The sequence below is a fragment of the Clupea harengus genome, chromosome 7 (genome assembly GCF_900700415.2).
Source record: "Clupea harengus chromosome 7, Ch_v2.0.2, whole genome shotgun sequence".
Lineage (NCBI taxonomy): Eukaryota > Metazoa > Chordata > Actinopteri > Clupeiformes > Clupeidae > Clupea > Clupea harengus.
Genome location: NC_045158.1, coordinates 12,912,029 through 12,925,100, shown reverse-complemented (window position 1 = coordinate 12,925,100; position 13,072 = coordinate 12,912,029). Strand labels below are relative to the sequence as shown.

General features: G+C 37.0%; 1 protein-coding gene across 1 annotated transcript in view; it reads left to right on the top strand.

The window, feature by feature from the left end:
- Window positions 1-9,120: 9,120 nt before the first annotated feature.
- The window catches only part of cdk7 (cyclin-dependent kinase 7), a 6,088-nt gene continuing 2,136 nt past the window's right edge, over window positions 9,121-13,072 (top strand). The window contains exons 1-4 of the mRNA XM_042708175.1: window positions 9,121-9,137; window positions 9,653-9,779; window positions 10,275-10,326; window positions 10,467-10,543. Coding sequence (XP_042564109.1) covers window positions 9,121-9,137; window positions 9,653-9,779; window positions 10,275-10,326; window positions 10,467-10,543 — 273 coding nt within the window. The remainder of the gene's footprint in view (window positions 9,138-9,652; window positions 9,780-10,274; window positions 10,327-10,466; window positions 10,544-13,072) is intronic.

Here is a 13,072-nt window from a genome sequence, read left to right as displayed (position 1 = left end):
GAGAGAGAAGCATGGGCTAGAATGTTAAGATGGCAAAGAGAGGTGATTTCTCCCTCTGATATATGTCTCCCCCCCCCCTCTCTCTCCATTTCTCTCCACCTGCCTCTCACCTTTCCTTTCTTGAGCTAAAACAGGGTAGATTGTTCCTAGCAGAGAGTTGTGTGCAAAGCAAGGGAAGAGACAGACCAATCTCAATGACAGCATCAGCATCAGCATCAGCATCAGCATGGCTTTAGACTTTTCTGCTATGAAAATGTTCCACAGGCAGCCCAGAGCACTAGTGGGCCAAAGTGCACATACAGAACAGCCATATAGTGTGTGTGTGTGCGTGATTGTTGTGACGGAGTGTGTTGTCCATAGAGGAGATCATTAGACTGAGACAGAGTGGCTTTTGAGATGTATGTGATATATTATCATGACATCTATGTGTCATATATCACAATGGTATATATCATGTTTTATGCTATTGAACAATTCAGTTGTAATGCACTTAATTAGAAGTGTAAATTCTGCAAATAACTACAAATGCATGGATTAGAACTTAGAGATAACTAGTCACAAGTCTCTAACGGCCACACTAGTCACAAGTCTTAAAAACAAATAATTGCAGGACAATGATCAGCTGTGTGGTTGTGACGGTCGTGGTTCGACCGCACATGAACTGCACACTTCTCCCCAATCTTTGCAACCACTAGCGCACCCAAACAGACATGGTTCGCACACACGCACACACAAACACTCAGACCACTGATTACACTTGGATCCACCTCATGGAACTGCTAATTGCCTATACTAGCGGAGGGGACACTACAAATGGTCTAGGCCATACCACTTGAGTAAGATGATTTTACAAACCTGTGGGACATTATGTATTTATTTATTACATGGTTATTTCTTTGTTTGATAGTGCGGAAGTGCTATGTTTATGTGTCAGGGTTTGTTTTGTCATTGTTGTATGATTTGGGTATTTGTGTCTACCCCTGGGTGTAGAAATGGTGCTGGCCGCCAGGTGTATATATGTTCATTGTTCTGTCTTGTTCATTTAGTAGAGTCTAGTCAAGTATGTGCAGGTATGTGGACCTTTTGTTTTGACTGCTGATTTTTGTCTACATCATTTAGAGGCTTAGCAGGTATTTTTAATAGAGCTTTTCTGCTGCTGCATATTGTCCTCTACCCCATTTAGAGGCTGAGCAGGTGATCTTGATGGAGACTGTTGATCTTTGTCCTCTGTTTATTTGAGAGGCTTAGCAGTTCTCCTGGGTATTTTGAACCCTATTAAACCTTTATATTTGAACCCTCACTCTGTCTCTGAGCTTTTTGGGCCAAACCCACACATTTTGTCAGCAACCGAGGCTCGGTCCGTCACAGTGATCAACCATTATAATGTGTGCAGCATGCAACGCTGTCATCCACAACATTAATGAAGTAAACATGATGTACTCCAAGTAAGTGGAAATATTGCAAGTTTTGCTTGGATCAAGCACCCTCTTACACCTCCACAGCTGGTTTCGGAGATCCAATTGCATCACACACACCACATAAATTCTTGTTCCCTTCACTATTTTGTCCAGGTAGATATTTGCATGGTGTTTCAGTGCCCAGCATCTTTCATCTTAAAGCCCTGTTGGCATCAGTGAGGATACCAATCATGGCCTTATGGTGCACTTTTGAGTGCCTGGGCTAATAATTCAGTTAGCCTAAGAGCAGTTGCCTTCATTACATTATTAGTGGTTTTCCACAGAGGATATATTACTGCCGCTAGCTCAGAGAACTCCTTCCCCATGACCCAGAGGACCAGCAGAGATTTCTTTCACACACACACACACACACACACACACACACTCTCATTCCCCAATCCAGGGAGCAGGGTGTCTAAACACATGTTTAGACTGTCAACTATCATATAGCAGAAAGGCTCCACAGACCCAATTGATGTAATTAAAACACCTCTCCTAGGCGCAGCGCTCTCTTTCTTCGCATTTCCTCGTACATGTACATGTGCCAACTTTACAAACATTTACAATGTGCTGGCACTGACTCTCGAGGAGACGGGCGCATTTGGCTTGCTCAGGCTAAGCTTGATCCAAACGTCATAAAAGAGAATGCATAGCCAGAGAAACATGTTCCATTACACCTCAGGAATGATGGGTTTTGCTATGCCAGTCAGAATGTGAAATGGTTCCACTTGTTTTTTAGTGGACTTTTTTTGCACTGACACAGAACTCAGCCTAACAAACACCAATATGGTCAAATGGAAAAACGGAAGAGGGTGAAGATGTGTCAAGTACACAAAGTTGTACGATACTGATCCTGTGTTTAATGCAAGCGTCTGTGAGAACAGAAAGTACTAATCCATGAATTTAACTTTTGACATTTTGCATTTTCCTGTTCATTACACCACAAGTCACTCCCTGAAAAAAGATAGACATGACGCAATGTCAATGCCAAGAATGTGTATAAATGCTTTAGAAAGACACATCAATACCAGATTATTTTCATTCTATGATACAAGATTCCTTCAGTTAGTATGTATCATCATCGTAAATGGTCGGAACAAATAAGATGCGTGACATTAGCCCGATGTTAATAATTCATTACCAATATAACCTCAGCCAAACTGAAAAAGGCCAACAGCCAGGTCAAACTCCTCCACCTCATGTGACTGCTACTGCTTTCTGGTTGGGTTCTGTGGATTTTTAAGTATTTAACAAGTTTATCTTGCTTTGACCCAAGCCCCCATTTTCTATCTGTGTTTTCCCAGTAAGACAAATATATCATATACTCTAACCCTCACACTCACACAACCCTGTAATAATATTGATACTGTCTAAAGAATGACAGTAGTTTGCAGTCAGTATTTTACCATTCTCTTCTTCTGGTCTCTGACGTAGCACCCCACTCATTGCCAGTAGTCGAACGGATAACATTTCTGAGCCTGTCACTGGCTAAAACAAGCGGTTTAAGTGCATACTTGCTCCATAGGATTCCATTGAATAGCCATTTTTGCGGTTGCCAGTTTTAGCATTGTAACTCAATACTGGACCGGTTTTGGTTAGTTGGTATCGGTTTTGTCCATAGAACAACTTTGGACCCAAAAAGATCTCAAAAATAGGGTCCATTTGAAAAATCCTGAAGTTTCCCTTTTTCCCTTGTTTATACCACATGCTAAATACATTACGTGACATTACTGTTTTACACCCCAAGACCCAAGACTAAGCAGCAGACAAGCATCCACTAACTAACCCAATACATCAACCTGTATAATTCCTTCAACAAAACTTAAGAATGCTTAAAAATGATCTACAGTGCCCTCCACAATTATTGGCAGGCTAAACAGGCTATAAAAAAATATGTCTTTGCTGTTTATCCTCTTGGTCTTTCACTCAAAATATTCACAAAAATCTTACCTTTTCATTGAAGTAAAACTATTGAAAGAAAAAAAACTGTTGACATTAAATAAATATTGTGCATTTTTCACCACATATACTAAAGGAAGATTCAGAGATATGGTCAACCCTAATAATGAATAAAGAAGCCAAGTTAATAGAGCTGTTTCACATAAAGCACTAATACAACTACCCCCCTGGACCACTGTGTGTACAATCCAAATTTAAACTTCAGACTTCAGACACTAGACTTCAGCTTGTGTATCCCATTATTTTCAGGATATTTTGAAGGCAGAGTAAGTACTGTGAGCAGTCCCATGAGAGTTTTAAGATGTCTCCAATTCTCTGCAGTCGCCATGACAAAGTCACACATAGCAACGAGATTACAGTTAGATGTGAGAAATAGACCATACCAGGAGAGTGACTTACAGAGTTACTATAGTCATATGATTGCGTTTCAAGTTCAAGACAAAATATTAATTGTAGGCCTATCTAAGACTGGGCTAAGCTACTGAAACACAGCAATATGAAATAGTGCTTTATTAGTGCTTTATTAAGGAAATATTCTATTCTATGTGTCATTATGATTGAGAGGAAGAAATAAAGCTGTCAGCAAATCCCTTGACTGCAATTTTATGCTTCAGATCAGCAACTCCACGGCGAGAACATTCAGTTTCAGAAAGGCAAATTACTATCAGCCAAGTCATTAACAGAACAACTGGTGTCCCACAACAATATAGCAAGCTATCTTAAAAACGACTCTGATTCATTTATCTGCGATTCATACGTCCATGTGTGAAGTGAGTGCGACCGTGTTTTCTTTGGAATTTTATGGAAGAAAGAAAGACTTTACCTATACAGAGTACATTTTTCTTTCACTCTTGACCTTTGAATTGGCAGCAGTTGAATGTGAGCAGTAAGTGGTTCATTAGATTACGGACAGTCTGCAGCTGGATTTATGTGGGAGGGCCTTCCATTAGGAGATGTCAGGAATGCTACTTATGTGCACCAGGCTTATCACATCCACAAAAGCCCCCAATGATTCACAGGGTCCTAACAGTGTTGTAAAAACAAATTGCACAGATACATAAATGTCTTTAAGAAGAAATCAGCAATGAGATAAGCATACATGTAACAGAGGACATAAGGAAGAACACAGATCTTCCCCTGAAAAAGAAGAAATTGAATGACATCAGGTGCAAAAGGGTGTGAAAGGAGAAGTGCTTAAAATCTTTTTTTTTCCATGTAGTTGGTCATTCATGCTAACACACTGCATGGACTAAAACACATACTAAATACGTTTCAGTTTACAACCCAAGAGTAGTATTTTTAGAAAGGAGTCAGACTACAAGCCTAAGCTACAGTCTACAATTCATTAGGTCGCCATTTAAATGTAGCCTATGTTCATGTCTACAACTCTTTAATATAAGAAGAATTCGCTGAGTTAAAAAAAGATATGTAAGCGTACTTGCAAAGGAAACCTCACAGACATTTCATTCATTTATTCAGCATGGATCCACCACATAGCCCACACTGCTGGGAGATTCAACAATACAACTTCTCACTTGAAACAACGTGAGGCTTTTTACACTGCGGTCAAGCCAGCCGACACTCGAGTCTCTGTGGTCAAATCAGCCGACACAGAAATTCTACTGCACCCATATACTGATACTTATGGTAAACGCATCCGAACCGCCCAGAACGGGAACAGGGATATTTCAAAGTACAATAAAAACTGTTTGCTCAATAATTCCAAAGTGAGACTGATATGGCTGTGTTCAAGACCTCTCTGACTACCCACACAATTAATATTAGACATTTTTACTGTATAGATTAAGAGATTTTTCAAAGTAAAGTCCAACATTTCTACTGTGTAATAGATCATTTCTGGATATTTCAAAGTACTATAAAATACTTTTCCCAATAATTCCAGAGTGAGACTGATATGACTGTGTTCAGGACCTCTCTGACTACCCACACAATTAATATTAGACATTTTGACTGTATAGATTAAGAGATTTTTCAAAGTAAAGTCCAACATTTCTACTGTGTAATAGATCATTTCTGGATATTTCAAAGTACTATAAAAATACTTTTCCCAATAATTCCAGAGTGAGACTGATATGGCTGTGTTCAGGACCTCTCTGACTACCCACACAATTAATATTAGACATTTTGACTGTATAGATTAAGAGATTTTTCAAAGTAAAGTGCAACATTTCTACTGTGGAATACATCATTTCTGGATATTTCAAAGTACAATAAAAACTGTTTGCTCAATAATTCCAAAGTGAGACTGATATGGCTGTGTTCAGGACCTCTCTGACTACCCACACAATTAATATTAGACATTTTTACTGTATAGATTAAGAGATTTTTCAAAGTAAAGTCCAACATTTCTACTGTGTAATAGATCATTTCTGGATATTTCAAAGTACTATAAAAAATACTTTTCCCAATAATTCCAGAGTGAGACTGATATGACTGTGTTCAGGACCTCTCTGACTACCCACACAATTAATATTAGACATTTTGACTGTATAGATTAAGAGATTTTTCAAAGTAAAGTCCAACATTTCTACTGTGTAATAGATCATTTCTGGATATTTCAAAGTACTATAAAATACTTTTCCCAATAATTCCAGAGTGAGACTGATATGGCTGTGTTCAGGACCTCTCTGACTACCCACACAATTAATATTAGACATTTTGACTGTATAGATTAAGAGATTTTTCAAAGTAAAGTGCAACATTTCTACTGTGGAATACATCATTTCTGGATATTTCAAAGTACAATAAAAACTGTTTGCTCAATAATTCCAAAGTGAGACTGATATGGCTGTGTTCAGGACCTCTCTGACTACCCACACAATTAATATTAGACATTTTTACTGTATAGATTAAGAGATTTTTCAAAGTAAAGTCCAACATTTCTACTGTGTAATAGATCATTTCTGGATATTTCAAAGTACTATAAAAATACTTTTCCCAATAATTCCAGAGTGAGACTGATATGACTGTGTTCAGGACCTCTCTGACTACCCACACAATTAATATTAGACATTTTGACTGTATAGATTAAGAGATTTTTCAAAGTAAAGTGCAACATTTCTACTGTGGAATACATCATTTCTGGATATTTCAAAGTACAATAAAAACTGTTTGCTTAATAATTCCAAAGTGAGACTGATATGGCTGTGTTCAGGACCTCTCTGACTACCCACACAATTAATATTAGACATTTTTACTGTATAGATTAAGAGATTTTTCAAAGTAAAGTCCAACATTTCTACTGTGTAATAGATCATTTCTGGATATTTCAAAGTACTATAAAAATACTTTTCCCAATAATTCCAGAGTGAGACTGATATGGCTGTGTTCAGGACCTCTCTGACTACCCACACAATTAATATTAGACATTTTGACGGTATAGATTAAGAGATTTTTCAAAGTAAAGTGCAACATTTCTACTGTGGAATACATCATTTCTGGATATTTCAAAGTACAATAAAAACTGTTTGCTCAATAATTCCAGAGTGAGACTGATATGGCTGTGTTCAGGACCTCTCTGACTACCAACACAATTAATATTAGACATTTTGACTGTATAGATTAAGAGATTTTTCAAAGTAAAGTCAAACATGTGCCCAATCAAATCGGTTCATTTCTGGATATTTCAAAGTACTATAAAAATACTTTTCCCAATAATTCCAGAGTGAGACTGATATGGCTGTGTTCAGGACCTCTCTGACTACCCACACAATTAATATTAGACATTTTGACTGTATAGAGTAAGAGATTTTTCAAAGTAAAGTCCAACATTTCTACTGTGTAATAGATCATTTCTGGATATTTCAAAGTACTATAAAAATACTTTTCCCAATAATTCCAGAGTGAGACTGATATGACTGTGTTCAGGACCTCTCTGACTACCCACACAATTAATATTAGACATTTTGACTGTATAGATTAAGAGATTTTTCAAAGTAAAGTCCAACATTTCTACTGTGTAATAGATCATTTCTGGATATTTCAAAGTACTATAAAAATACTTTTCCCAATAATTCCAGAGTGAGACTGATATGACTGTGTTCAGGACCTCTCTGACTACCCACACAATTAATATTAGACATTTTGACTGTATAGATTAAGAGATTTTTCAAAGTAAAGTCCAACATTTCTACTGTGTAATAGATCATTTCTGGATATTTCAAAGTACTATAAAAATACTTTTCCCAATAATTCCAGAGTGAGACTGATATGACTGTGTTCAGGACCTCTCTGACTACCCACACAATTAATATTAGACATTTTGACTGTATAGATTAAGAGATTTTTCAAAGTAAAGTCCAACATTTCTACTGTGTAATAGATCATTTCTGGATATTTCAAAGTACTATAAAAATACTTTTCCCAATAATTCCAGAGTGAGACTGATATGGCTGTGTTCAGGACCTCTCTGACTACCCACACAATTAATATTAGACATTTTGACTGTATAGATTAAGAGATTTTTCAAAGTAAAGTGCAACATTTCTACTGTGGAATACATCATTTCTGGATATCTCAAAGTACTATAAAAATATATACACGGCTGGTGTGATCCTCTTTGGGAACAGAGAACAGATCAGGAGGAACACTTTGTCTAAGGTGACTTGTTTTTGTTTTGGGGATACATCCAGAAGTTTAATAACTGTCACATGTTAGCGGATGTTTGTGTGACTTTGTGTACAGTATGATAAAGCAGATACAATTCAACAGATCTGTTGTAACTATAGGATATTTACAAACACTTCAATATAAAATGTTTTTATCAGGTTGTTCATTTTTGGATGTGTTACAGATCAACTTTGACAACTATAAAGCAATTGTGTCTTTTGTGAACATACACAATTCCCACTGGAAGCTTCTGGTTAGTAATGATTATATTTATATTTATCTTGATTGTCTTTCATTTTCTTCTGGATGTCGTGAATAATCTTTGAATGATATTTAATGTGTTTCCAGTACATCAATGCAGCAGAAAAAAACGTGTATTTGGTTGACCCAGCACGCAGGTCCACAGAGCTGACAGACTCAGACCATGCTGCAAAAAGAATATGGTACTTACGCAATTTCAACCATTCAGCCTATATAAATTATGTCAATTTATGTCACAATTCTGGTACAGGTAGTAAAAGGAACGTTATCAAGGAGGCAATGGTCAGAAACAGGCTTACAGTATGAAGCAACATCCTTTTCTGATGAGAGCGTAACAGCTGGCTCACCAGTACATTCAAAATAATAACAGGCACGTGTTTAGCAATGCCAGCAAAAGCTTTGTTTTAAATTCATCTTGTCTAACATTAGAAATCAGAATGTGTTATATTGGTGTCTTAGCAGTGAAATCCATTTTCAAACTCATGTGTAATCACTGATGCTGAGTGAACAGAAGACATTCCTACTGAAAGCAAGGTTTGAGAACAAAACCATTGAGTGCTGATTATTCATTGCGGATATTTGAGGTTTCTTGAAAAGTTTAGAAAAAGTCTTTCACGGTATGAGTATAACAATGGTCTGTATCATGTCACCTTCAATTTATCATGTCCCGATTACTGAGTAAGAGGCAGGAGGCTGAAGAAGCATGTTAGGAGTTTAATTGTCATTGCAAAAACAAACAAAAAACACTACAGCCAACAAGGCTTTCTAGCTAAGTTACGAGGCAACCTTCAATCTATTATGTAGAAATAAAGAAATGAAAAGAGAAAAGAGGTAAGTGATGCATTTGTCTGGTACTCCCATGAAATAATATACAAGATTTAGTAAACAAAACAGTAATGGGGCTTATACATATGTTAGGAAACAGGTGAAGTCAATTATTAGACAAGGAAGTTATTGGTTCAAAGATTATAAATACCTCCCAAGCTGCTAACAGCTGCAAGATTAGTACCTTGGAGAGCGCTGCAGTGCGCTCCTCACAGATTTAAGCTCATGAATATATGATTGGACCCAAAACACTAACTTCATGGCTTGGGAGGTATCTTTAGGAACCATCAATTGGATAGCAGTTGCATTGACATTGACATTGACTTTGAGTTGCAACTTTAAGGAGATACACTTTGGTGTTATGTTGTAACGAGGCTGACCAGGAGGAGGGAGGGAGGGAGGGAGAGAGGGAGAGAGAGAGAGAGAGAGGGAGAGGAGTTTTTTCTTATATTGTACATACATTGTATGTGTATGTTTGTACATATAGTAAATTAATACTTTCATAAATTATTGTCGCACAGTGAATACTTCAAACTGAGGAGGACCTGCCACAGCAAGACTGACTGGGTGGACATCAAATTCAAAGGGGGTGTTCTGCAACACCCACTGCAGCAGGATGGAGATAGCTGTGGGGTACTTGTAATCATGGTAAGATGAATATTTATTGAAATGTTAAGATTTTCCAAAAGAACTGTATAAATTTTGCATTTAGGATTTAATCTGTTTTACAGTATTTCCAACCGCCACATTTGGCAGACTTTGAACATTATCCAAAGTACATAACTTAGGCGGTGGTCTAGTGGCAGAAACTTGGACTATGGGCAGAGAAGGTCTCTGGTTCGTCTCTGGTTCGACTCCACGGAGAGACAACAAAAGACGAACCTGGATTGATCTGTCCAAAAATCCAAGAGTCTCCCTACCCTGTCTAGTGCCCCTGAGCAAGGCACCTTACTCCCCCAACATCTGCTCCCCGAGCGCCGTACATGGTCGCTCACTGCTCTGTGTGTCCTGCACCAGATGGGTTAAAAGCAGAGATTAAATTTCCCTACCTGCATGAGTGTGCCTTTGCATGTCTGTGCATGTGTTTGGGATGAATAAATGGATCTTAATCTTAATCTTTAATCTTATTGTGTCATTGTTTAGATGGCAAACGCAGTCATGGAGGCCTTTCCGAAAATACCAAACATTGCATTTGGTACAACAAAGACAGAGATGGTACATCAGCGTAAACATTACGCTCTGCAAATACTTAAAGCCTCAGGTGGGTGAGGAGTGTTTTTAGTCATATTGTGATATTTTAGTACTCAATGTCTAAAATGTGTATTTGTATTTAAGTGTTTGACATAGATAACAACTGTGCCATGTGCTCAGCGACAAAACCACCAGGTCCAGGGCCTTCCTTCACTGACTGGGTATGTTTTTAATTTCTTTTACTCTTGTCATTGTTTGTTTGTGCATTTTGTACATTTTAGAGATGACAGGAAACGAGGGTAAAGATAGATGGGGAATTACATGATACAAAGGTCTCTGGCCGAAGTCATTCTCATAGACTTCATAAAAAGGTGGCTAAGTCAGCCTTGTATTTCACATTTATAATTTTCTGTTAACAACAGCAATGTAGCATTTGTTTAAAGCATGGTAAAGCTCGTACACATGAATAAAGCCTGCTAGTTTGGTGAAACATTTGAAATGATTACTAAGCAATGAACCTCTGTCTGTATTAAAGGTGGGAAATTTGAATTTTTTACAGATTCAGTGTGACAGATGTAGCCGGTGGTTTCATGCCCAGTGCCTCCAGATGGACACAGCCCAGATTCAAAATGTGCAAACCGCTGACTGGAATTGCTGTCTGTGTCAAAAATAATTCCACAATCAGTATGTGCTATGTCTTTTTTTTTTATATGTTCACTGTTTTCTTCGTCTGTGTATGAAAGAGTCGCCTAAAACACATATTTTGCCTTTCATAGTATTACCAGCTGCAAAAGCAACACTGGTATTGTTTTCACTTTGTGAGTCTGTGTGCAAGTCTCCAGGTGTTTATATTGCTATCTCTGTGTACAGATTTTCTCATCCCGATAGCAACCGTGAACGATGCAGTCACAAAACTTTACAGGTGTTTATTTTTTATCAAACTGAAGGCCGCGTTTGAAGATGGGTGTGGCCCAACAATGGCACCTGAATTACGAAGTTAAAAATGAAGGGGTTGATCAGGACTTTACGCCCCTTAAACAATTTAGCATCATGGCCGTTTAGGTTTTTATAATTTTATTTTTCATTTTAATAACACAGTTGAGTGATGTTTTGTGTTTTTACATAAAGGTTTTAGGTTCCCATTTTATACAAAATTACATAAAAAAAAGTTTTACCTTGTTATAAAGAACAAAGCTTTTGACAACTACTCCGGTGTTTTATTTATAAAAATTATTTTTTTCCTCCATTGTTGGCGTTATGTATGTATTTTGTTATATATTACCTGTACTTACAAGTTTTGCAATAGTGAAATGGTGATAAATAATCAAGCTCGAAGGGAGCAAAGGAGCCACAGTTGGTGCCAATTCAAAAAATATTATAAAAATACAACACTACTAATTGAACAGAGCATAATTCATAGGAAAACAAATGTTATTTGTAGTGTTAAAGGGTACCCCAATCTAACCTAAGCATTATCCCTATAAAAGGATAAGATAATAAACAAAATGCTCAACATAATTAACAAATACAAAGAGAGTCTTTCACGCTGCAATCAATAAATTGAAATCAAGACATCGCTAAGGCAAGATTGATTTTTACATATGGGTGCGGCTGAAAGAGAGGGTAGGACAGTTAGAGATTCCAAGAAAAGGGACTAGTCATAGGAGTGGGAATAGAAGCATATCAGTCTCACTGTGGAATTATTGGGCAAAGTATTTTTATAGTACTTTGAGATATCCAGAAATGATGTATTCCACAGTAGAAATGTTGCACTTTACTTTGAAAAATCTCTTAATCTATACAGTCAAAATGTCTAATATTAATTGTGTGGGTAGTCAGAGAGGTCCTGAACACAGCCATATCAGTCTCACTCTGGAATTATTGGGAAAAGTATTTTTATAGTACTTTGAAATATCCAGAAATGAACCGATTTGATTGGGCACATGTTTGACTTTACTTTGAAAAATCTCTTAATCTATACAGTAAAAATGTCTAATATTAATTGTGTGGGTAGTCAGAAGGGTCCTGAACACAGCCATATCAGTCTCACTCTGGAATTATTGGGAAAAGTATTTTTATAGTACTTTGAAATATCCAGAAATGAACCGATTTGATTGGGCACATGTTTGACTTTACTTTGAAAAATCTCTTAATCTATACAGTAAAAATGTCTAATATTCATTGTGTGGGTAGCTTGAGAGGTCCTGAACACAGCCATATCAGTCTCACTCTGGAATTATTGGGAAAAGTATTTTTATAGTACTTTGAAATATCCAGAAATGAACCGATTTGATTGGGCACATGTTTGACTTTACTTTGAAAAATCTCTTAATCTATACAGTAAAAATGTCTAATATTAATTGTGTGGGTAGTCAGAGAGGTCCTGAACACAGCCATATCAGTCTCACTCTGGAATTATTGGGAAAAGTATTTTTATAGTACTTTGAAATATCCAGAAATGAACCGATTTGATTGGGCACATGTTTGACTTTACTTTGAAAAATCTCTTAATCTATACAGTCAAAATGTCTAATATTAATTGTGTTGGTAGTCAGAGAGGTCCTGAACACAGCCATATCAGTCTCACTCTGGAATTATTGAGCAAACAGTTTTTATTGTACTTTGAAATATCCAGAAATGATGTATTCCACAGTAGAAATGTTGCACTTTACTTTGAAAAATCTCTTAATCTATACCGTCAAAATGTCTAATATTAATTGTGTGGGTAGTCAGAGAGGTCCTGAACACAG